Source organism: Eschrichtius robustus, chromosome 1 (assembly GCF_028021215.1).
Source record: "Eschrichtius robustus isolate mEscRob2 chromosome 1, mEscRob2.pri, whole genome shotgun sequence".
NCBI classification, from domain to species: domain Eukaryota; kingdom Metazoa; phylum Chordata; class Mammalia; order Artiodactyla; family Eschrichtiidae; genus Eschrichtius; species Eschrichtius robustus.
This window is the reverse complement of record NC_090824.1, coordinates 190,499,921-190,523,285: the sequence shown is the minus strand read 5'-3', so window position 1 is coordinate 190,523,285 and position 23,365 is coordinate 190,499,921. Positions and strand designations below refer to the sequence as shown.

The following is a 23,365-nucleotide window of genomic DNA, read 5'->3' as shown; positions in this document are numbered from 1 at the left end:
AAACCCTAGTTCTTTTGATTCCACATATTGTGAGCTCTGATCAAACACAAACTTTTCCCCACACTTAGTGAATTTAAAGATCTGTAAAATGGTACTGGGATTAGCAGATACCAACTACTATATATAAAACAGATTGGAGTTCAAGCCATTGGACTTGAACTTCACCTTAAAGTATCCTAAGTCAGGGGCTTCCCTGGTGGCGCAGTGGTTGAGAATCCGCCTGCCAATGCAGCGGACACGGGTTCGAGCCCTGGTCTGGGAAGATCCCACATGCCGCGGAGCAGCTGGGCCCATGAGCCACAATTACTGAGCCTGTGCGTCTGGAGCCTGTGTTCCGCAACAAGGGAGGCCGTGATAGTGAGAGGCCCGCGCACTGCGATGAAGAGTGTCCCCCCTTGCCGCAACTGGAGAAAGCCCTCGCACGGAAACGAAGACCCAACACAGCCAAAAATAATTAAAAAAAAAAAAAAGTATCCTAAGTCAGGATGTCTACATAGCCAAGATACACAATGGTCCTCCTATTTTCTATTTCTCGTATCCAAACGTATCCAGGCTTAAAGCCCCATTCCAAGTTTTAGTTCCCCCTTGCTGACTTAATCTGCTCCTGATCATAGTAACCTCTGTATCTTTTGACCTTCTAGATTTTAAACTATTTGTCTGTATTGCATATTTTGGCACGTAGTTATGATTTGAATGGTAGGCTCTCTCCACTCCCACCTCCCTCTGTGCACGACTAAATTCTGGTGAATTTGAGAATGTTTTGTATCGTGGTATGCACATAGCAGGCGACTTGTGAATGTGAATAAAATTATTTTCCATCTGTCAACTTGGGACAAATCACACCTGACCGGAAATTTCAAATTAACTACATCTATGTAAACCAACACCATCAACAGAATCAGTTCTTTTCCTTTAGAGAATTATACACCGAAGGATTACAATGAAAAGGCATAAGCAAATCTTTCGATCATGTCATCTCATTCATTCCACCTGGTTAGATACAATCATAACCAACTCAGGAAAATCCAGAGTACAGTCTCCCTCCTCACGTTTCATACTTCTGCTCCTCTGGCTGCACGGTGCTGCTTCCCTTGACCTGCTCTGGACTTGATGGGTTATCCCCAAATCATGGACTTTAACTCCTTGATGTCCCTGTTTTGAAGAGCACCTGCCAGGTGTCACATTTGTTTTAGGCTCTAGCTGTTTATCTTATAGGCCAAGTAGAACAAAGGCACTAATTGAGGTTTAAAATTGGATATATTTGATTCCTCCAAGATGATTCCTCCAAGATGATACTTTGTCATGAAATTCAAAGGCCATATTCAGCCAAAAGGGCATTTCACTGGTGGAAACATACTTGAGCAGAGGGCTAGGCAGTATGTTTTGGTTCCATATTAATTTCATCCCTCCAGGAGCTCCTCCACTAATGTATTAATCTTGCCCTAAGTGGAATCTTCATCTACGGCCTTCACATTTTGCCGTTAAAAAAGCCTATCATTTGACAGAAAAAATATCCTCATGAAATCATTTTTGAAATTCAAAGGAAATTATCTAATCCGTGATTGAAGGTTCTCCCTTGAATGTTTTCTAACAGATAATCTGAAGAAAGGGAATAAACGTTTAATACACATTTCTCCCAAATGCATCCTCTACCTCTATCTCTACTCCAGGTATTTTACCTTTCAAAAAAATTAAGTATAAATCTAAACATTTTATCCTGTCTTTTCCTATGAATTAAAGGGGAGGAATGATTAAGCTTGACTTTTACAGTATCAGAGTACAGTAATTTATTTATATAAGTAGGAAAAGTAAATAGATTTTAAAAGAAATTTAACTTAAAATTGATTATAAATCTACTAAAATTTATTCTAAGGGCTTATAATTATTTATGAAAAAATTGAAAATTATATTTGACCCTCGGTGAACATTTTTGTTTCAATTTCATAAAGGTAGTTTAAGACTTCAAATGTCATTTAAGCAAAATGTAAAGGGGGTAGAAAAAAACCACAACTGAGTAAAATATCGAAAGTTTTGCTCCTGGTAAGAAAGTGACCCTTTAGACTAATCAGGTGATACATTTTTCTTCTTTCTGAAGATAAAGAAAAGATGCTGTCGCTAGAATTGGCACTTTTCAGCAAGCAGTCGTGCCCTGGCGTCTGAATTTATAGATATGGATGTCAGGAAAGGACCATCCCTCCATACTCCACAGGAAATCTATTGGGAAGGAGGCTAAGAAGAGTGTCTTAGGGTGTGTGTGGCACAGGACCCAAGATAGAGCATTCAGACCTCCTGGAAATGTGAATCTTGAGTGGAGACACTAGAGTGACTAGACTGGAGTGACTAGGGTGAGTCATCCAGTGTTGACGATCTAAGGATTAGCCCAGGTGATGCTGCTCTGGAGGCCCAGGGACGCCAGAGCCCTTTCCTAGGAGGCTGGATTGCCCAGCTTCTCCCTGGGCTTTGTAGGCCACTCAGTGCCATTTTCCGTAGCATTGCCTAAGCGGGTCAGAGTTAAGTTTCTGTTGCCTACAATCAAGGAGCTCTGACCGATACAAGAACCTAATGGTTTTACATATAAAGGAGCAAACTAACAAGGGTAACGGTCAATAATAATGAGTTTACAAAGTCTAAGAGCTATTAGGTTTTATATTAATATGAATTAAGAATTCTTTAAAGCAAGCGTTTGGCCTCCAAACTTCTTGATCACACATTCCAAACAATAAGAAACTTCTGAGCAAGCATACTCGATATAGATACAGACTATTTTCTACATATTTCCTAGTATAGTAATATATACGTTATGAAATGTATAAAGATAATTTTAAAGGATGATATTAAAATAATAACTATTATGAATATTTCATAATTAGTTATGGATATTTCTGCACACCAATGATATCTGGGATAATGAATTACAATGCTAATGGAGTCTCATATATTTAGAGTCCTTTGGGATCCTGTTTTACACCTGGTTCCTGTAAACTGAATGGAAACAAGAAAAATTCAGCCCAGAATGTGAAGCAGGAAAAACAAAAAGTCTCAAAATAAGTGAAAAAGGAAAAATGCAAGCAGGTAGAATAAGAAACCCTTGAGTCTGAGAATATTGGATAATTATCACATTAAAAACAGGACTCACACCTATGAAAGAGTAACAGAGGAAGGTCTTGACCGCATCATGTTTGTTGAATGCTTCTGCAATGACTGTTAACTCTGAAGATCATTTTTCCAACACAACCAACTACTTCTGAACTAGAAGGCAACTTAATGGTCATAATATCTAACGTGTCCATTTTCAGGTTAGTAAACTTTAGCTGGAGAGAAAAATGAGTTTCCTGAGGACAAATGGCATTTTTACTTAACATAAATTCCCACAAGAAAATTAGCTAAGAAGGTAGAAAAATGAAAATTCTCTTAAGAATGACTGACTTAAATTACTTTAAAAGGCAACAGGAGGGGCTTCCCTAGTGGTGCAGTGGTTAAGAGCCCGCCTGCCGATACAGGGGACACGGGTTCGAGCCCTGGTCCGGGAAGATCCCACATGCCGCGGAGCAACTAAGGCTGTGCGCCACAACTACTGAGCCTGCGCTCTAGAGCCTGCGAGCCACAACTACTGAAGCCCGCGTGCCTAGAGCCCATGCTCTGCAACAAGAGAAGCCACCGCAATGAGAAGCCCGCGCACCGCAACAAAGAGTAGCCCCCACTCGCCGCAACTAAAGCCCACGCACAGCAACGAAGACCCAATGCAGCCAAAAATAAATTAATTAAATAAATAAATTTTAAAATAATAATAATAAATAAATAAGATCATTGAGTGCTGGTCCAAAACACTTATTTTACAATGAGAAAAACTGAGAAGACAAAGAGGTGATTCTTAAAAAAACAGAAGGAAAGTCCTCTTTGGTACCCCTAAAGCGATCACATCATGGAAAGGCAGAACTGGTGACTTACACTACAATTGCTAACCTGCACTGAGGTAGTTTGTTTCTGTGTTAGGTAATTCCCTAGATATAAGTTTTCTTTCATTTGTTGCTAAATAAAAACTCTTTCAAGATGTCTGAAATCCATTCTTAACTTCATAACAGAATTTTTTGGTGTACTTTATGTAATTTAATTTCAACAATAAAAACCAAAATTTTGAACATCTCTCAGAATATAGGGCAGTGCCCATCAATAAGAAAAAAATATTCTCTAGGATATTTAGAAATTTCTTTGTCTCTCCCTTTCCATAACCCTCTTTAAAAAAAAAAAAATCTTTATTTACAGTTACTTGCAGAAGAGGAAGGCCCAGGCAGATGTGCTTGTAGTGTATCAGCCCAATCCCCAGTCATGGCTGATTGGATCAAAGGGGATGTCTGACCCTGCTTGCCCAACTGAACTCCTTCTCCCACTCCCAATTCCCTTGGATTTAGGTGCTAAAAGTCTGGATCGGTTAGCTATTGGCACTAGACCCATAAGGTCATAAAGGCGGTGACAGTTGAGGCTGCTATTTTTGAGAAGCCTTGTTGGGCAACATGAAGACTCCAGAGGCTGGTCTCTAGACACTCAAAGAGAAGCAGAGAGGAGAGATTCAGTTTCTCCAGTGAGAGACTAAGAGGCAGCAAGCGGTCCTGGGTCTCATCTTCCGGTCTTCTGTCTGTTCCAGTCCCCTTCCTCCCGTTCTTCTTATCTAGGAAATTGCCTTTTGTATCTTACTCCTTTTTGGAGCTAGTTTGGGGTTCTTGTCCTTACAACTGAAAGGCCCTTGACCAAGACATACACACTATCTATAAGGCCAAACAGCTTCGTTCAACTTCAGAAAATGTTCACTTTGGCAGAGTTGAGCCCATAGGTTCAGCTGGAACCACAGAGGTCTAAAACAAAGAGTCCATTTATTCATGGTTTTGCTTTACAAATCGAAAGAATTCATACATGTCTTTCCTTTCAAATAAAATAAAGGTCACCTCCCTGAAGTATAAAAATAAATTCTGACTGAGGAAAATATTAATTTTTTGTATAGGTATGAAAATTCTAAAGCTCTGACAACGTTTAAAAATGGTTCTTCCCTCTAGTTTCTTTTTTCAATATATCATTTCATTATATAAAGCACTAGCTCTCAAATTTTCAAGATTCATAACATTCAACTACCAAATATATATATCTGGTAGATATATATGTGTGTATACATATAATCTTCAGACATATACATAAACATCTTTAGACATATGTGCTAAGTCTCCAACTCTACTCCATAGTTAAAAAAAATTTTTTGACATAATCTCAACCTTAGAGAAAAGTTGGCAAGAGAAGTATAAATAATTTTGTTTCCTGAACCATTTAAGTATGTAAGTATGTAAACCATGTAATGTAAGTGGGCTACATGATGCCCTTTCACCCCCAAATACTTTAATGTATGATTGCTACAAACAAGGACATTCCCCTACCTACCCACAATACAGTTAATAAAACCAGGAAATTTAACACAGATCCATTTCTGCCATCTAGTCTACATGCTCCATTCTAATTTCATCAGTTTGGGCTTCCCTGCTGGTGCAGTGGTTGAGAATCCACCTGCCAATGCAGGGGACACCAGTTCGATCCCTGGTCCGGGAAGATCCCACATGCCGTGGAGCAACTACGCCTGTGTGCCACAACTACTGAGCCTGTGCTCCAGAGCCTGTGCTCTAGAGCCCGTGAGCCACAACTACTGAGCCCGCATGCCGCAACTACTGAAGCACTCGCACCTGGAGCCCGTGCTCTGCAACAAGAGAAGCCACCGCAATGAGAAGCCTGCGCACCGCAACAAAGAGTAGCCCCTGCTCGCCGCAACTAGAGAAAGCCCGTGTGCAGCAACGAAGACCCAACACAGCCAAAAATAAACAAATAAATAAATTTTAAAAATAAAATAAAATAAAATATTTAAAATAAAGAAATATTTGTTAAAAAAAAAATTTCATCAATTGTCCCAAATATACTTAACAATGAAAGGATCCAATCCAGGATCACGTGGTGTGTTTAGTTGTCATGTCTCTTTGGTCTCCTTCAATCTGGAGGAGTTCCTTAATATTTCCTTGAACTTCATGACCTTGATATTTTTTTTAGAATTTCAGGCTAGTTATTTTGTAGAATGTTCCTGAACTTGGATTTGCCAGATATTCCCTCAAGATTACATTTTTGGCAGGAATATCATGGAAGGGAAGTTTTCTCCTTGTATCCTATCAGGTGGTACGTGACTTCCATTTGTCACATCAGTAGTTGTATTCACTTTGCCTACCTGATTAAGTCTGTGTCTGCCAGGCTTCTCACCTGTAAAGTTTCTCCTTCTCTTCTGTAATTAAGTATTTTATGCAGAGCTTTTTGAGACTATCTAAATATCCTATTTTTAATCAAAACTTAACCCACTAGTTTAGCATCCATTGAAGTTTTTGGATGAACTAATTATTACTATGATGGTTGCCAAAAGATAATTTTTAAACTTTCATTATTCCTTCTACATTCATTAGTTGGCATTCTTCTATAAAGAAAAGCTTTAGCTTTTTTCCATTCATCTATTTATGTGTGGAAGTACGAAAGTATGAATTAATGGATTTCTACTTTATTCAATGGACATCACTGCTACCATCATTATTATCATTATTTTGATGCTCAAACTGTCCCAGATTTGGTCAGTGAGAATCACTTCAGTTTGGCTTCTGTGTCCTTTTGACATTGTCTCCATCATTCTTTGGGCAGTTCCTCACTTTTTTTGGCACATTAAGTTCCAGGCTTATCTTGTATGGCCTTAAAAATCAGCTTTTCTCCAAGAATCCTTGCTTACTATTAGTGGAGAATTGTATTTAAAAACTGAGAGCTAGGTGTTTGATGTGCTTGCTCTTGGGGCATCAAGCTTGCAAGTTCTCTTAGTGGACATAGCCAGATAACCTGTATACACACACACACACACACACACACACACACACACACAAACACACCACACGTATCACATTATATTTCTTTTTATATGCCTCTCTACATATTGAAAACCATGAGTTCACACTGACACCTCCAATTCCAATCCAACATCATGGGGTTCAGTTTTCTCCCTTCCACATTTGTAATTCTCATCTCTTACAGTAAGAAACCTGGCTTCCATTGTGCTCAGGATATTTCCAGATGGTATCAAGCCCCCTTTATGTAACCAACCTCTTGTCTCCATCTTGACCCCTATGCAGACGCCCTTATGCAGCTCAGGCTCTGACAACCTGACTGGGGTCACCACCATCCCCCTAGACAAATGCTCTCTTTGTCCCCTCTTCGGGGACTCAACACCCCAAGCCGAGCCACCACTGCCCCTCCCCTCCCAGCGTGGACACCTTCCTCACCCCTTTCAGATCCAAACCACTTGCTGAGCTACACCCCGACTCCCATGCTTTCTCGGGCCCACCAAATGGCTTTTGTTCTGAATTATTCTGGAAGAAAGGAAGGAATGAAGGGAACCTCATAGTTTTTAAGTTCAGGTGTGCCTGCCTCACTGGATGCTACAAAAGTGGGTTATTAATAAATAAGTCACAACTTCTCTTTGACCTACATTATTCATTGGGGATTTGGTCTAAAATTGAGCATGTGGGTAATAAGAGATTGAAAGCCATGAAATACTCTGTCATAAGAATGATGTCTAAATAAGTCACAAGAAGTACATTCTGTACTTTTGTATTGAAATGTTAACTATTCTATTAGAAATGAAGATTCCCCAGAGAGAAATCTGTAGAAATGAGAACTGAGTACTGCCCTTTAAATTTAGTCTCTCTTTCATTTTTCTATTCCAAATTAAGACTGTTTTTTCAGATGTTAGTTGACTTGCCTAAAGGGGTTTATCTCCTGGGAGGTCGTGTTATTTACTGATTGATCATACACCAGTGACTGCTAATGTATTTCATTTATAACGTCTGCAAGCTCACTTGTCTTTTTATTCTCTGAGGTGGCTGGTGGTTTTCTGTCAAAGCCTAGCCCACTTAACAAGAAAACAAAAGGTTTTCTTAAAGGCTCTACTCATAACTAGCATTAGCAAACTGAATCTTACTTTTAGTGTAATTAAATAGCTTGATATTTAAAGTTAATATCCAATTGACTCTAGCAAAGGGCTATTATTTTTTTAAACAGAAAGAGGCATCTATTCTGGGAACTCAGATTTTCAATATTTAGCAACTATCAATATTTAAATAAAGTATTTATTCACTATTTATCAAGTACCTACTATGTATACACTGAGCTGGGGCGAGGTGACAGTATTACTTCATGATAATAGCTCAGATTTTTTTAATTATAAAGTGTCAATAATTATACTACATAGCTCATCTGTATCATCCCATTTACTCTCCACAGTGATCAACTGTATGAGATAGAGACTGTTTTTCATACTTGATGTCCCTGGAGATTTTAAGTGACCTTCTCAAGGTCACACAATTACATGGAAAATCCTGCCTCCCATTCACTCACTCATTCGAGAGTATTTATTGAGCACTTCCGATGTGCCAGTGCCATGCTTAGTTCCAGGGACAGAGTGATAGGCCAGACAGAGACCGAGCCATCACAAAGCTCACAGCTTAGCAGCGAAGGTAGTCAAATTAAACACATGATTACAATCAAATGTGATAACTGTTTGGCTAAAGAAAAGACAGAGTGCATATATACAATGGAATATTACTCAGCCATTAAAAAGAATGAAATAATGTCATTTGCAGCAACATGGATGGACCTGGAGATTATCATACTAAGTGAAGTAAGTCAGACAGAGAAAGACAAATATCATATGATATCGCTTATATGCGGAATCTAAAAAAAAAAATGATACAAGTGAACTTGTTTACAAAACAGAAACAGACTCACAGACTTAGAGAACAAACTTATGGTTACCAGGGGGAAGGGTGGGGAGAGAGATAGTTAGGGAGTTTGGGATTGACATGCACACGCTGCTATATTTAAAATAAATAATCAACAATGACCTACTGTATAGTATAAGGAACTCTGCTCAATATTCTGTAATAACCTAAATGGGAAAAGAATCTGAAAAAGAATAGATGTATGTATATGTATAACTGAATCACTCTGCTGTACACCTGAAACTAACACAACATTTTTAATCAACTATACTCCAATATAAAATACAGATTTTTAAAAAAGGAAAGGATAGGGTGTTGGGGAAGTTCTCAGCCAGGCAGACAGAAGTTAGCTGGGTGCAGGGGTGAGGGGAGGTTTCCATGCAGGGAAAGCATCATGTTTGTAACTGGTCACAAAATTCAATGACATAAATCTTAGATACATAAAGAAAATTGTCATTGTGATTTCTTCATTTTGCCTCTAACTATTATGGGCTCTCCTATGTCCCTACCCACTGGCTGGGAGAAGTAAAGCTTAGTCAGATCTAAACCGTTTAAGTCCTCTTAGAAAGAGTTCAGTCTCTCTTGAATGAAAGCACTTGCTCCATCTCTCAGATGGCCCCCCTCCTTCTTCTCTCCTGAAGACAGTACTGTCTGTACAGGATGAGGGATGGCTTGTAAGACCTTGTGGTGGGGAGAAGAGGGAGGGTCCTTGGGTGTGGTGGGTCTCTGGTCTCTGGGGCCATGTTCCTTTGTCTGCCTGCCTGCTAGGGGCCCCCTGGCCCTCCTGATGGGGTCTGCATCCTGTTCTCATGCAGGCAGGGCTACCTGTGTAGAGAATCCTGGCAGACGAAGGCTCAGGGTGGCTTCAGCTGGGGCTGACAATGCTCTGAGGTCTGGCTGTGACTCCTATTCAGACCTGGCCCAGGTGATCTGGGCTCTGCCCCTCACCGCCCATCCTGAGTAACCCCCTCTAGAAACTCCCCAGCCAGATTTGCAGTTATTTGGGGGTTAATGGGAGGAGAGGGTAGGGGTTTGGAGAAGCTTAGCTTCAGTGCTTCCTGTACCAAATCACTCTGCACCTCTACGTCAGGACGATGTGATCACCCCAGTCTGGACTGGCGCAGACTCTGCAGGGACTTCGTCTGCACAGACTCTGCAGGGACTTCGTCTGGGACTCAGAATGATGGTGGTGGGAAGAGTGAGGGTAAGAGTTCCTTTCCACCCTCGTTGTCACCTTCACTTTTTAAAAGCTCATCTCACTGTCCCGCCTCTTTCTCTGTTTCACCTTTCCACAATTACCCGAGAACTGGAAAGGGTTTCCCTCTTCTTTCTGTTCTCTCTTATGCAAAACCCTACAATGGATCCCTGGAATTTCCCTCTCCATAAGCTAAAGAGAAGATAAAGCAATTTAGACAGATCTTTCTCAAGAGATAACCCAGATCTTGCTACACATTCCTATTTTTTAATTATTTCCTCAGTCATTTTCTTGCATTCCTTCTGGAACAAATCTTAACCTCCCCCCAAACAGAGAGATGCTTCTGGCAGACTCGGGTTAAGGTCACATTCTTGGATAAGCAAGAGAAAAGCATGTTAACCAATTTCGAAGATCTTCCTCCGACACATGTGTAAGAGCCCTGACTGAGAAAGAGGGTGGTACATTTAAGAGACTGAAAGAAGTTGACCTGGCTCATAGGTAATAGGAAGAGGGGGTCCCTGCTGTGCACCAAGGGGCCAAAAAAGGTGTCAATCTTTCAGTGCTTACTCTGGGCCAGCAGAGAGGATCACAAGGCACAGCCCTCCCCAAGGAGGGCTGACAAACCACTGACAAAATACTGAGCCAGAGAGTGGCAGGGTCAGCTGAGCCAGAGCTGCAGTGTGGGGAATGGTCTGGAAGGAGAGGAATGAGACTGGCTGCAGGGGGATTAGTAAAGTGTAGCTGCAGGAGCCCAGGTCAGAGGTGATGGTGAGGACCAGGGCAGAGAGATAAAGACGGAGTCTGGGAATTTATAACATAGACAGAGCCCTGTGACTCATTGTAGATGCGGGTGGTGAAGACAAAGGAAAGCTCAAGGATAAGCTAAGGTTTCTAGCTTGAGCAACAAAATAGATACCGAGGACTTTTTCTAAGACAAGAAACTCTTGATATGAAGCAGATTGCCGGGGATGGATGAGGTGGTGGAATTCCATTGGAACATTTAGATCTCCAATATCCAATAATCAGCCTACTGTACATTTCATGAGGTGAGAAATCCAAATGAAAATATATTCTAAACTCCTTTACTCCCAGCTGTGGCATTCTCTGAAAATCTGATTTAAACATAAACTGAGGACCTTGATTTTCAGTTTGGTTCTGCAGTTGGTGGCTTCGTACACCATATTCCTTATGCCCTTGAGAAGTTTCACTATGTACGAACCGCCATCCTCGGGTTTTAATTCATATGAAAACCTTAAACCATCTTAGGTGAACTGAATCCATGTCCTCTTACCATGGAGAATAGAAATATAAGCATCCTTTTATATGCAAATAATAGCATTTTAGTATCAGACACCAGGAACACATTTAATAGGCAACTGACCCTCTTTTCTAATTGTTGCTGACGTCGAAGTCTTTAAGTTAATTAACATAAAACCAAAGCTCTCATTTTGTCAGCTTTCTAAATTATGACTACTTTCTAAAGATATCATAAAAAAGGCCCCTTTATTTATTGTCTAGGTGTATATTTTTACTCTGGATTACTTTGGAGGGTGTCACAGGAAGTTGCCTTTCTCAGAGCTACTGGTTTACCAAGTTCTTTTTTTTTTTGTGACTGAAGAAGATGTTTACTTACATTTGTTTTAACAGTTTTCATCTGGGCTATATATATTGTAGCCATTTTTCAGAGCAAGAGAATTATGAGATCTCAAGTTAAATATTAAGTTCTCCATTTGGGTCTGTTAAGACTGGAGCCAAAATTATTGTCTGAAGAGAGTCACGGCTCTGTCCATGGAGCAGCGAAGAGTGTTTTGTTGTCGATTTTTAGAATTTCAGGCACAAGTTCTCATTAGTATCCTAACCCGGCCAGACTGTTCAAATGCACAGCTCTGAACTCAACTAGTAACACACACTAGCTGCATCCCAGTTATTAATCAGGAATTCATCGCCAAGCTCACTGCTGCTCCGTAGTTTTCAAATGCTCAGCTGAGGGAAAAAAACACGTGGTCGTTTGAAAGATACGTTATTCAACTGTTCCTGTCTAGATGCTCTGAAGTTCATTCCTGGGTGAAGCCAGATCACTAAAGAGCTACATACTGGGATTAAAACAATTAATTTCTAAAGTGAATCGATGACTTTCCCTAAGCTTCATTTTCCAAAATGCAAAATGAAGGAAGAGTCACTCATTCATTCAACTATTACTCACTGAACTACTATTCCCAAAGTATTAGGTCTACAAAATAGAAGATGACATAGTCCCACCTCTTAATGACCCTGTCTATCTGTGAGCCTAAGTATCTTTATCTACATGTAAAGACCAAATAGACCATTATAATCTTATGTGATAAACACAGAAATGGAGAAATATACAGGGTACAGAAGCACAAGGAGAGACACCTTACCCAGCCTGAGTGCAGGAAAGGGGGGAAGACAAGGATACTGAGATGTCCTAGAATAATGCTGCCCACTCTCACGGGTGTAGTGTGTTAGTGGGGGTCCAGTGAGACGGGGGAGATATCACTGTCACAACTGGAAAAGGAGGAGCAGGGGTATCAGCTACAGTGCCTCTGGCTCTGACACAGACACTCCGAATTGGCTCAGTCAATACGGAAATGTATTATCTCACATGACAGGAGGTCCAGAGATAGGGGAGGTTTCAAAGTCAGTTGATTTAGTGGCTGGATTATGTCACCAAGGACCCTCCTTCTTCCCGTCTCGCAGGGCTGCCTTTCCACTTGGGATGCAACACCTCAGGATAGAACAAGGTGGCTGCAGGCAACACAATAAGACATAGAAGGTCCCAAGTAAGAAAGAGACCATCTTCACTTGTGCTGCCCTCTTTGGAGGGAAAACATTTTCCCAGAGACATCTGAAGATTTCCCCTCATGTCTCAAAATCCTGGGTTTGGGCACCTGCCCATCAGGAAAGCAATCAATAGTAAGGGCCGTGGGCTTGCCATTTAGACTTAGTGTGATTATTTGGAGCCCGTCTATTTCAGAGAATCAACCACACATACTGCTGCAGGAGTGTTACAGGCACACGATGGCTGACTTGAAAGAAGTCACTCTTTCTTCTGGGAATCTCTCATTTGCCAAATTTTTTAAAATCTCTGCAACTTTCCTACCTCAATGAGATACTGGTTTTTTCTCTTTCAATGCCTACAAAGCAAGGCTGACGGAAAATGATCAAATCACATCATACGAGTCATTTTGCGGCCCAAATCCATGCATTTCAAACAAAACTTACCAAAATCTACGAGTTTAACTCCGCCTTCGATGGTTAATAGGATGTTATTTCCTTTTATATCACGGTGGATAGTTTTGTTGTTATGCAAATGCTGAAGTCCCTAGAAGTGGGAAATAAATACATAGTGACATTTAAAGAAAGCATCAAAAACACATTTTTCAGATGGATGCATTTATACAAAATCAATAGGTAACACATGTTAATTAACAAAGGTTCTTAAATGTTTCACATTGAGTTAGTCAAATCAAAGTATATCATTTCCACTTTGGACTATATAAAAATTCAAAAAACCAGTGCATACTCCTTAGCCCTTAGCAAATAGTTTATTTAAAATGTGCTGATCTCAACAGAAGAAAACATTCTATACACTCATTTGAAATAATGGCTGTTAAAGGAATAAATAAATAAATAATGGCAAATAAAAACCTAACTATTAGTAAAAATACACATTATCTACCTTTGCCATAATCTCAGAAATATACCTAGGCAATCAAAACTCAGGTTTCTGTTGACACAAGGAGGGTAGATCTCTAATGGAAAAAAGGAATTAGTTATGCTAAACGTTTCACATTTTGCATCTTACTCTTGCATCGATAAATACTAATGTAGTGATGTTTTGCTAAAAATAGGATCCCCACTTTTTATTTAACTGGAACTGCCTCCTAATTAATGCACGAACAATTTAAACCGCCTTACCAACAGCGCTTCACGTAAAATGTAGGCAATTATGGGCTCACTCATTCTTTTGCCCTTCTTCAGAAATCCTTTCACAAGATCTGTCACTGATCCTCCGTTGCACAGCTATAAAAGGATATTTCAAGATAGATATTAAAATGATATGACATTTTAAGTACTTGCTATAAAAGGTTTTCTCAAAACGTTTTAAAAAACTGTTCTAATTTTTTGTTTCAAACAATTATTCCCATCATCTTTATGGTTTCATAAATGAAATGAAGATACAAACTTGTACTAGTGTACAATTAATTATTGGAACACAGTTTCCATATGAATTAATTTTTAGAAGAGAATCTGGAGAAGCACTGGGCTTGGCTTTTAAATTTAAGGATAAGAATTATGATTCTATAAATTAGTCTCAAATTTTAAGATCTAGGGCTTAAAAGCATTCTTGATTCCTGATAGTTTAATTAATAGTGCAATGTGACCTCAATCCATGGCTATATACTGTTTCATATGTGCATTAATTTAAAAACATACCTCCCTTCTGGTAAAACTTCAGACTGTGCTGAAGTAAGGGTTACAAATACTACTTTCGAAAACTGTTTTAAGTGTCACGTTCCCTAGCTTCCTCCCTCCACACCTCCCAAGAGTAGAGGAATCTTAGAGGAAAACAAAAGGGAGGAGCATGGTAGGGGAATTTTTCACATCCAGGTTTCTCTGAAGTTCAGTAACATGAAGTCCCACAGTAAACTTTCAAAGGGGCTGTGTATTCTCAGAAGAGAGAAACACTGACATTAGCAGTGGAACATGAGAGGGGAGATAACTAGGTAAATGGTCCCAACAAAGCTTTGACCCCGCGATCCCCTAACGTCTGATCCATTAGCCTTTGCTGTCAGCTCTGTCTCTCCTCCCAGGGCTCTGGTCCATGGTCTCTTTGCCCTTACCCTGAACTATGGGGCCTCCTCTGACACCTCAGTGCCTGCAAACTAAGAGTCTGGCATTTCCCTGACTCTACTGACCTAAATGGAGGTAGAGAACAAAGGTGAGAGGAAGTGGATTCCTGACACCCTCATCTAAAATACTGAACACATTTTCTCTCAAACTTTTTTCTAACACAGTGATTAGATTTTATTGGATGCCTGAACACTCCTGATACATTATAGATTAGATAATAACAGCTGTGTTGGGCACATTCTTTAAGCTAGCACATTTCTAATCCACTTACATGCATTATCTGTGTATCTCACCACTCTGTGAAGTAGGAATTATTAGCATCTCCATACTAAGGATTGGGAAAGTGAGGCACAAAATGCTAAGGTAACTTGGAAAAGATCACACAGTAGTGAAAGAGCTAAGACCTCAACTTGGACAGCCTGACTTTAGAGTCCAGCCTTACATTTAATGACATGTCATGATCCCCCAAAAGGAGGTCTGGGCTGGCTGGTCGATCTAGCCATCATGTGTAATATTGTTTTTGTAAGTGTGTTTAAAATCTAAACACGAACTCACAAATGAACACTTAGATGCAACCCCTTTTATAACTGGTGTCTTTCTACATTCAAAGAAAACTTTCATCTTCTACAGGAATCGGTGCAGCCCTAGCATTCCCAAACCAGCATTTTCTTCTGCAGAAAAGGGAACACCTTTTAACTGGATAAGAAGAGTGTGCCGTCCTGACAGCAGAATACAGGGTCACATTGCCTCCTCTGTGGCCCAGCAAGATTGGTTCACAAAATTACTCAAAATTGACTGAAAAGAAATTGAGTCCTTTAAATTGCAGAGCACTTATTTAAAAGAACCAAGTTTTAGGACCAGTTTTTAAATTTCCAAAATTCATTGCAGGGTGACTGAATGGCTTTTCCTATGTCTCCAAAGTGTGGCCCCTTTGCTACATCTTCTGTGATTGACTATTACGTTAATTCAAGAGTAAACAGCTAGAATCTTAGTAGGGGGAATAAAGGAGCCATAAAGAAATGTGCAGGACGAGGCTTCCCTGGTGGGGCAGTGGTTAAGTATCCACCTGCCAATGCAGAGGACACGGGTTCGAGCCCTGGTCCGGGAAGATCCCCCATGCCGCGGAGCAACTGGGCCTGTGCGCCACAACTACTGAGCCTGCGCTCTAGAGCCCGTGAGCCACAACTACTGAGCCCTCGTGCCTACAGCCTGTGCTCTGCAACAAGAGAAGCCACCGCAATGAGAAGCCCGCGCACTGCAATGAAGAGTAGCCCCTGCTCACCGCAATGAAGAGTAGCCCCTGCTCACCGCAACTAGAGAAAGCCCAAGTGCAGCAACGAAGACCCAATGCAGCCAAAAATAAATTAATTAATTAAATAAAAAATAAATAAATAAATTTATTTTAAAAAATTGTGCAGGAAATAAAATAAAAATTGAAAAAAGAACTAATGCGATCATAGAGCTTGCACTAAGTTCAAATACCACTTTCCAGTATCAATATTTCTCTGCAATAGTTATTTTCCCCAACTAGTAAAGTTGAGAATACAGGATTCTTTGTGATATACACTTTAGTTTTTTTTTAAAGTGAGGTATATTGAGGCATAATTTACATACAATAAAATTCACCCAATTTAGCATACAATTCTGAGTATGGACAAATATATGAGTCATGTAACCACAACAGTCAAGATAAAGAACAAATCCATCACACAAAATTCTACCCTCCTGTCTCTTTGTAGTCAAACCTCTCCCCCAGCCCCTGGCAAGCACTAATCTCTATTCTGTCCCTATAATTTTGTCTTCGCAGGAATGTCATGGGGATTGAGTCATAAGGTGTGTAGCCCATTAAGTCTAGCTCCTTTGATTTGGCACAATGAATCTGAGATTCATCTTTGTTGCTGTACATTCCTTCTTTAATGCTATTTTAATGTTAGTCATTCCTTCTTTAATGCTGAGTATTCCACTGAATAGATAAACCACTGTTTGTTTATCCATTCATTAATTGAAAGACCTTTGAGTTGTTTCCAGTTTTTGGCAATTATGAGCAAAACCACTGTAAACATTTGCATAATAGGCTTTTCCGTGAATATGGTTTTCATTCCTCTTGGGAATTGTTGGGTCCTATCGGTCATATGTTTGACCTTCTAGGTATTTGCTAAACTATTTCGCAAAGTGGCTGTACCATTCTGCATTCCCACTAGCAGTGAACGAGAGTTCCAGTTGTTCCACATCCTCGTCAGCAGTTGACATTGTGACTTTTTAAAAAGCTATTCTAAATGGATCTCATGTGATTTTGATTTGAGTTTGTCTAATGACTAATTACATTGACCATCTTTTCATGTATGTATTTGCTATCCATTTATTTTCTTTGGTGAAGTGTTCAAATTTTTGGTTCATTTTTTATTGTTTTTTTTATTATTGAGTTTTGAGAGTTCTTTATATATGTTGGATACAAGTCCTTTCTCCCAGTTTGTGGCTTGACCTTTTATTTTAAGTGTCTTTTGAAAAGCAGAAGTTCTATATTTATCATGTTAAAAATTTTACAGAAAGTGTTTTTTATGTCATATCAAGAAAATGTTTGCCTAATCCAAGGTCAAAAAATTTTTCTTCTATAATTCCTTCAGGAAGTTTTATAGTTTTAGGTTCCACATACAGGTAGGTCTATAATCTATTTTGAGTTAATTTTTGTACATGTGCTAGGTATGGATTATATATGGATGCCCAATTATTACAGAACACTTTTCTATTATTCAAAGGTGCCCAGAAAACAGAAGATATGACTCTGAATTGAGTTTAAAACCTAGTTACCAACACAAGGAATAGGGGAATCTTAAATGCATATTGTTAAGTGAAAGAAGGCAATTTGAAAATGCTACATACTGTATGATTCCAACTATATGACATTCTGGAAAAGGCAATACTATGGATACTGTAAAAAGATCAATGATTAATAGGGTTCAGGGAAGAGAAAGGGAAGAATGACTAGATGGAGCACAGAGGATTTTTTAAGGCAGTGAAACAAGCCTATATGATATTGTAATGGTGGATACAGGTCATTATTTACTTGTCAAAATCCATAAAAAGTACACCACCAAGAGTGAACCCTAATGTAAACTGTGGACCTTGGATGGTACTGATGTGTCAATGTAGGTTCATCAATTGTAACAAATGCACCACTCTGGTAAGAAATGTAGATAATGGGGGAGTCTATGCATGTGTGAGGGCAGGGGACATATGAGAAATCTCTGTACCTCCCTCTCAATTTTTCTGTGACTCTAAAACTATGATAAAAAATAAAGTCTTTAAAATATCTCTGTGTAAAATGTACAACACAGAGAATTAACCCTAATGCAAACTATGGACTTTAGTTAATAATAATGTATCATTATTGTCTCATCAACTGTAACAAATGTACCATACCAATGCAAGATGTTAATAATAGAGAAAACTTGGTGGAGGGGGATTTATGGAAACTCTTTGAACTTTCCACTCATTTTTTCCATAAACCTAAACCTGTTCAAAAAAATAAAATCTATTAATTTTTTAAAATCTAGCTGCTAACATCAAGAATATTCGAAAAGGTCCTAAACTAACAATGAAGGAGCATACAAAATTACTCCAAGTTATGTCAGACCCCTTACAGGGTCTTCTTAGAAACTAATTATTCTACTATTTGGCTGCTGCCTAAGCAGGAATAGTTTAATTTTCAGAATGGAAAGGGGTCTTTTGAATGAAACTTCAAGAAGAGGTAGATTAAAACGAAAAAAGAAAAGGAGAGGGCAAATACAACAAACATGGAAATTATTAAACAGACCATAGGGACCAAATGTCAATAAACCACAAGTTAACTTGTGGTTGACCTCTTCCTAAAGATGCTCAAGATGAGATATCACCATGAATATTCTAAATCCTCGTTTAGAATTAGCAACATTTCAAATATGCTCTAGGATGAAATTTACTTTTGTTCAATTAGCACATAATGCCTTTCATATATGAATAAAGTAAAAAAAAATTAACTGGAGTACGTTTGTTTTTAAATGAATGTGAAGGATTAAAATGTATTAAAAGAAATGCAAATGTTGAATTAAGCAATAGATCATAAAAAATGAAAATGACCGTTATGTTTCCATTTACAAAGAACTGCACCCAGAGGAATGAATTGCATCATATTAACCCTATGCAATTCATAAATCACTAAGATAGGTTAAAAGGGGGATTTTGTAATAGGGGACCAGAAAACCCTTAAGTGTAGCTTCGTAGCACAATGCTATAACAGGGCCTTGTTCTTTCACTGAACAAAATTGAAGTATAATTTTCTTAAGCCAGAGCTACACTAATGAAAGAACAGAGCAACAGTGAAAATGAATTCTCTCCCTAGGCTGTAGTCAAACATGGAAAAAAAACCAATAACCTAAATCAAAAGGGATGATATTCTCTGAACAGATCATTACAACTCACTTCCAAAGACAGCTTTTATAAGTTTTCAAAATGTATTGTCTTCACTGTATTAGGAGAAATGTGAGATTTTTACTCGAATTTCTGGAAAAGTACTGACTTCTACAGTTGGCATTTCTGACTTCTGCTGTTTTTCATTGTTTTTTGTTTATCCTAAGAATGCTCTAAGACCCTTCACTTAGTCTGACCATATCCCATGTGAGGCCACAAAAGCAGAAACTCTCATTTTCTAACACTCATTCTGGTTTTTACTTTGCTCATTTTATAAAAGCGTTTGAGTCTTTTTACAGAAACCAATTTTTAGCAAACACCTACAAGTGAAGTTTTTGGTAACTGCGGGTGTAATGTTATAAGACACGGCTGTATTGCTTGCAGAGTAACTGCACCATTTCACACTGACGAAGCAATGTGCAAAAGTTCAATTTGCTCCACAACCTCACCAATACCGGGTATTATAAGTCTTTTAAATTTTAGTCATATTATTGGGTGTGTACTAGTAGTTTCATTGTGGTTTTAATTTGAATTTCCCTCCAAAATAAAGATATTAAACATATTATATATATGCTTTTGCAAAGAGTCCAAACTTTTTTTGCACACTTTATAAGAAATTGGGTAGATGCACTTTGTTAGGTGAAATTTCCATCTATTCCTAGAGTGCTGAGATTGTTTATCACAAATGGGTGTTGAATTTTGACACGTTTTTATTGATTTTTTTTCTCTTTGATTCCATTAATACAGTGAATTATGATGCAATAAATTTTAATGTTTAACAAACTTATTTTAATGTTTTAATAAAATTGCATTCCTGGGATCAATCCCATTCAGTCATAACATATTAACATTTTTATATATTACTGGATTCGATTTGTTAATATTTTGAGAAAGATTTTTTCCAAATGTGTTCATGTGAAATGTCAGAATGTATTTTCTTTTCTTGTAATATCTTTGTCTTCTTTTGTCAGTATAATGTTGCCCTCATAAATGAGTCAACAAGACTGATTATTTCTTTCTTAAAGATTTCATAGGATTCATTTTTTTCCCCAGAATGACAGTGTGAAGAATTCTGTGGACTCATTCCCCAGTATAACTGGTGAAAATTATAAAAATAAACAATGAGTTAAAGTCTTTGGAAATTGTAAGGATGTACAGCAAATGAAGTAACATTTAAGAACACAACTAATATTTGTAGTATTTCATTTTGTCCTCTATAGGCTTATTAAGTGTACTTTTTCATTTTATTTTTAGTGGTTGCTTTAGCGTTTACAGTATGCATCTTTAACTTAACAGAATATGCCTTAAAATAATATTATACCACTTCATAAGTAATGTAAGACCCTTAAGACCGTACATTTCCATTTTTCCTCTCCTGTCCCTTTGCTATTGTTGTTATACATTTTAATTCTGCACGTAATGACCCCACAATACATAATTATAATTACGGTTTCAAACAGTGATTTTTTTCTTTTAAAGATACTAAAAAATATAAAATACAAAGTTTCTTATTTATCTTTATATTTACCATGGATGATATTCTTCATTTCTTTTTGCAGGTCTGAGTTTCTATATGAAATCATTTTCCTTCAGCCTGAAAACTTTATTCCACATTTTTATGGTGCAGGTCTCTGACGGTAAATTCTTTTCCTTTGATGAAAACATCTGTCTTTATTTTGCCTTCATTAATGAATAACATTTTCACTGTATACAGATTTCTAAGCTGAAAGCCTCTCAATGTTTTAAATATACCATTCCACTGCACTGGAGGACAGATCAGTGACCACGCTTATCTCTGACCCCTACATGTCCTCTTGGTGCTTTTATAATGTTCTCTTCATTATTAGTGTTCAGCATCTTGTTTGTGACATATCTTAGTGTGGTTTTCTTTGTTTATCCTATAAGAGGGATTTTGAGCTTCTTAGATCTGTGACTTTTTACTGTTTACCAAATTCAGAAAAATTTCAGCCATCATTTATTTAAGTACTGTATCTCTGCCCCCCCGCCCCTGTACTGCTCTTGGACTGAAATTACACACAGTTTAGAATACCAGATAATGTCCCATAAGTCGCAGGGGTCTTTTTCCCTTTTCTGTCTGTCTGTGCTCAGTTTAGACAGCTTCTATCTTCCGGTCTTCAAATTCACTCATCTTTTCTTCCACATGTCCAAGCTGCTGTTAAACTCAATACTATATATTTTTCACTACAGATATTGTATTTTTCTATTCTAGAAGCTCCATTCAACTCTTTTCTATAGTTTTCATTTCTTTCAACATTATGTTCATGTTTTCCTTTTGAAATCCTTGAACGCTGTGTTAATAGCTGTTTTAAAGTCTTTATCTGCTAATTCCATTATCCTGGTTATTCCTGGGTCTGATTCTTTTGACTGATTTTTATTCTGATAATGGGTCACCTTTTCCTGCTTCTTTACATATCTAATAATTTTTTATTAAATGATGGGCATGACTAATTTTACATTTGAATGTTCAGATCTTGTTGTCTTCCCTTAATGAATGTTGAATTTTGTTCTGTCAGGCAGTTAATCTACTTGTGGACCAACCTGAACATTTCAAGCCCTGTTTTTGAACTTCTTATGGGAGGCCAAGGGAAGTTCTTATTCTAGGGTGAGTCTAGCCCTTCCTTTAACACATAACCTTTCTGGAGGGTCTCTACTAAGTGCCTCAGGGGTTCAACAAAGATTCCCCAATTTGGCTGATCAGAACTCAAGCATCTCTCAACCCTGCACAAACTCCAGCAGTTGTTCAGATTACTGCTTTTCAGTAATTCTTACCCTCATAATTGTTCTTTGCCCAACTGCCTGAAATCTTGCCCTATACATTTCCAGCTTGGTTTTCAGTAAAAGACTCAAGGGAACCCCTATGCAGACTTCTGGAGCGTTTTTCCTGCTTAACTCTCTCTTCTTTGAAAATTCCAGCCACTTCTGCCTTCCCAATCTTTTCAGTTCAGCAAGATAGCTGTGATCTCCTTGGAAATGTCCTCCTTATGCCCGTGGTCTGGAAACTGCCTCCAAGATTAAAGATGGGATAATTGTAGTGTTCCTCTTGTTTATTTCCTTTTCTCAATGTCACAGTCTTAAGCTGTCTCTTTCTCAGTGTTTGAAAATTGTTGTGTTTTTTAAAATACATTTTATGCAGTTTTCTAGTTATTTGTGGTACAACCACGCAATGACGCAAGTTACTGTCATGGCCAGAAGCAGAAGTCCCAGATTATTTCTATGCACGCTGAAATTTGAGAAGCTCTGGCAGGGTTTTCCAAACCTTCCTTTGATAAGAATCACCTTAGTACTTGTTTAAAAAACTAGTTTCCTAAAACTCATTCTTGGAGTTTCTGCTTCAGTGGGTTTGAGATGGGGATGATTCTTATCAGAGTACCTGGAGTATATATTAAAGAACAAAGGTACCAAAAGTGTCCTGTTTTTTTTTTTTTTCAGGTGGAGGCTTAAAATGTTACCTACTCAGCTAGGCCTTCTTTCACCTCTCTTTTTGTAAAAAGTCTTCTTTTTCATTCTTTATTAGCACCCCATTTATATTCTTCACACTATCAGTAACAATGCATAATTATTTGATTTGTCTATTTAGTTTTAAATCGTCTTTCTGCACCATTAGACTCTAAGCCCCAGGATGACGGTTTGTCTTGTTCTCCACTGAATGCCCAGAACCTACCAAAATGCCTGGCCCAAAGTAATAGATAATATTTATGGAATTAATAAATGACTGGATGAATAAACTTTAGTCCTAGACACTTATGCATGCACACACGCGCGCGCACACACACACACACAGTGACAGAGGCCATCTTTTCACAGCCATTATGGCTGAGGACATACTAGACAAATAGACTCTGAGACAGAAGACTGTATTCCTCAAGCACTTAAGGTGCTGCTGTTCATCCAACCAAGAAAGGGTAAATTACAATTTTGCCCTTCGAGCTCATCAGTAGCAAATGCTTAATACCAGATGGATTTAACTCAATTTTGACTCTGTTTTTTAGTCTCC

The 23,365-nt window shown here is 38.4% G+C and overlaps 1 protein-coding gene across 1 annotated transcript in view; it reads right to left on the bottom strand.

The window, feature by feature from the left end:
* The window catches only part of MYO3A (myosin IIIA), a 180,449-nt gene that overhangs the window by 140,050 nt on the left and 17,034 nt on the right, over window positions 1-23,365 (bottom strand). The window contains exons 4-5 of the mRNA XM_068545549.1: window positions 13,969-14,073; window positions 13,273-13,372 (exon numbers count right to left, since the gene is read on the bottom strand). Of these exons, the coding sequence (XP_068401650.1) occupies window positions 13,273-13,372; window positions 13,969-14,073 (205 nt within the window). The remainder of the gene's footprint in view (window positions 1-13,272; window positions 13,373-13,968; window positions 14,074-23,365) is intronic.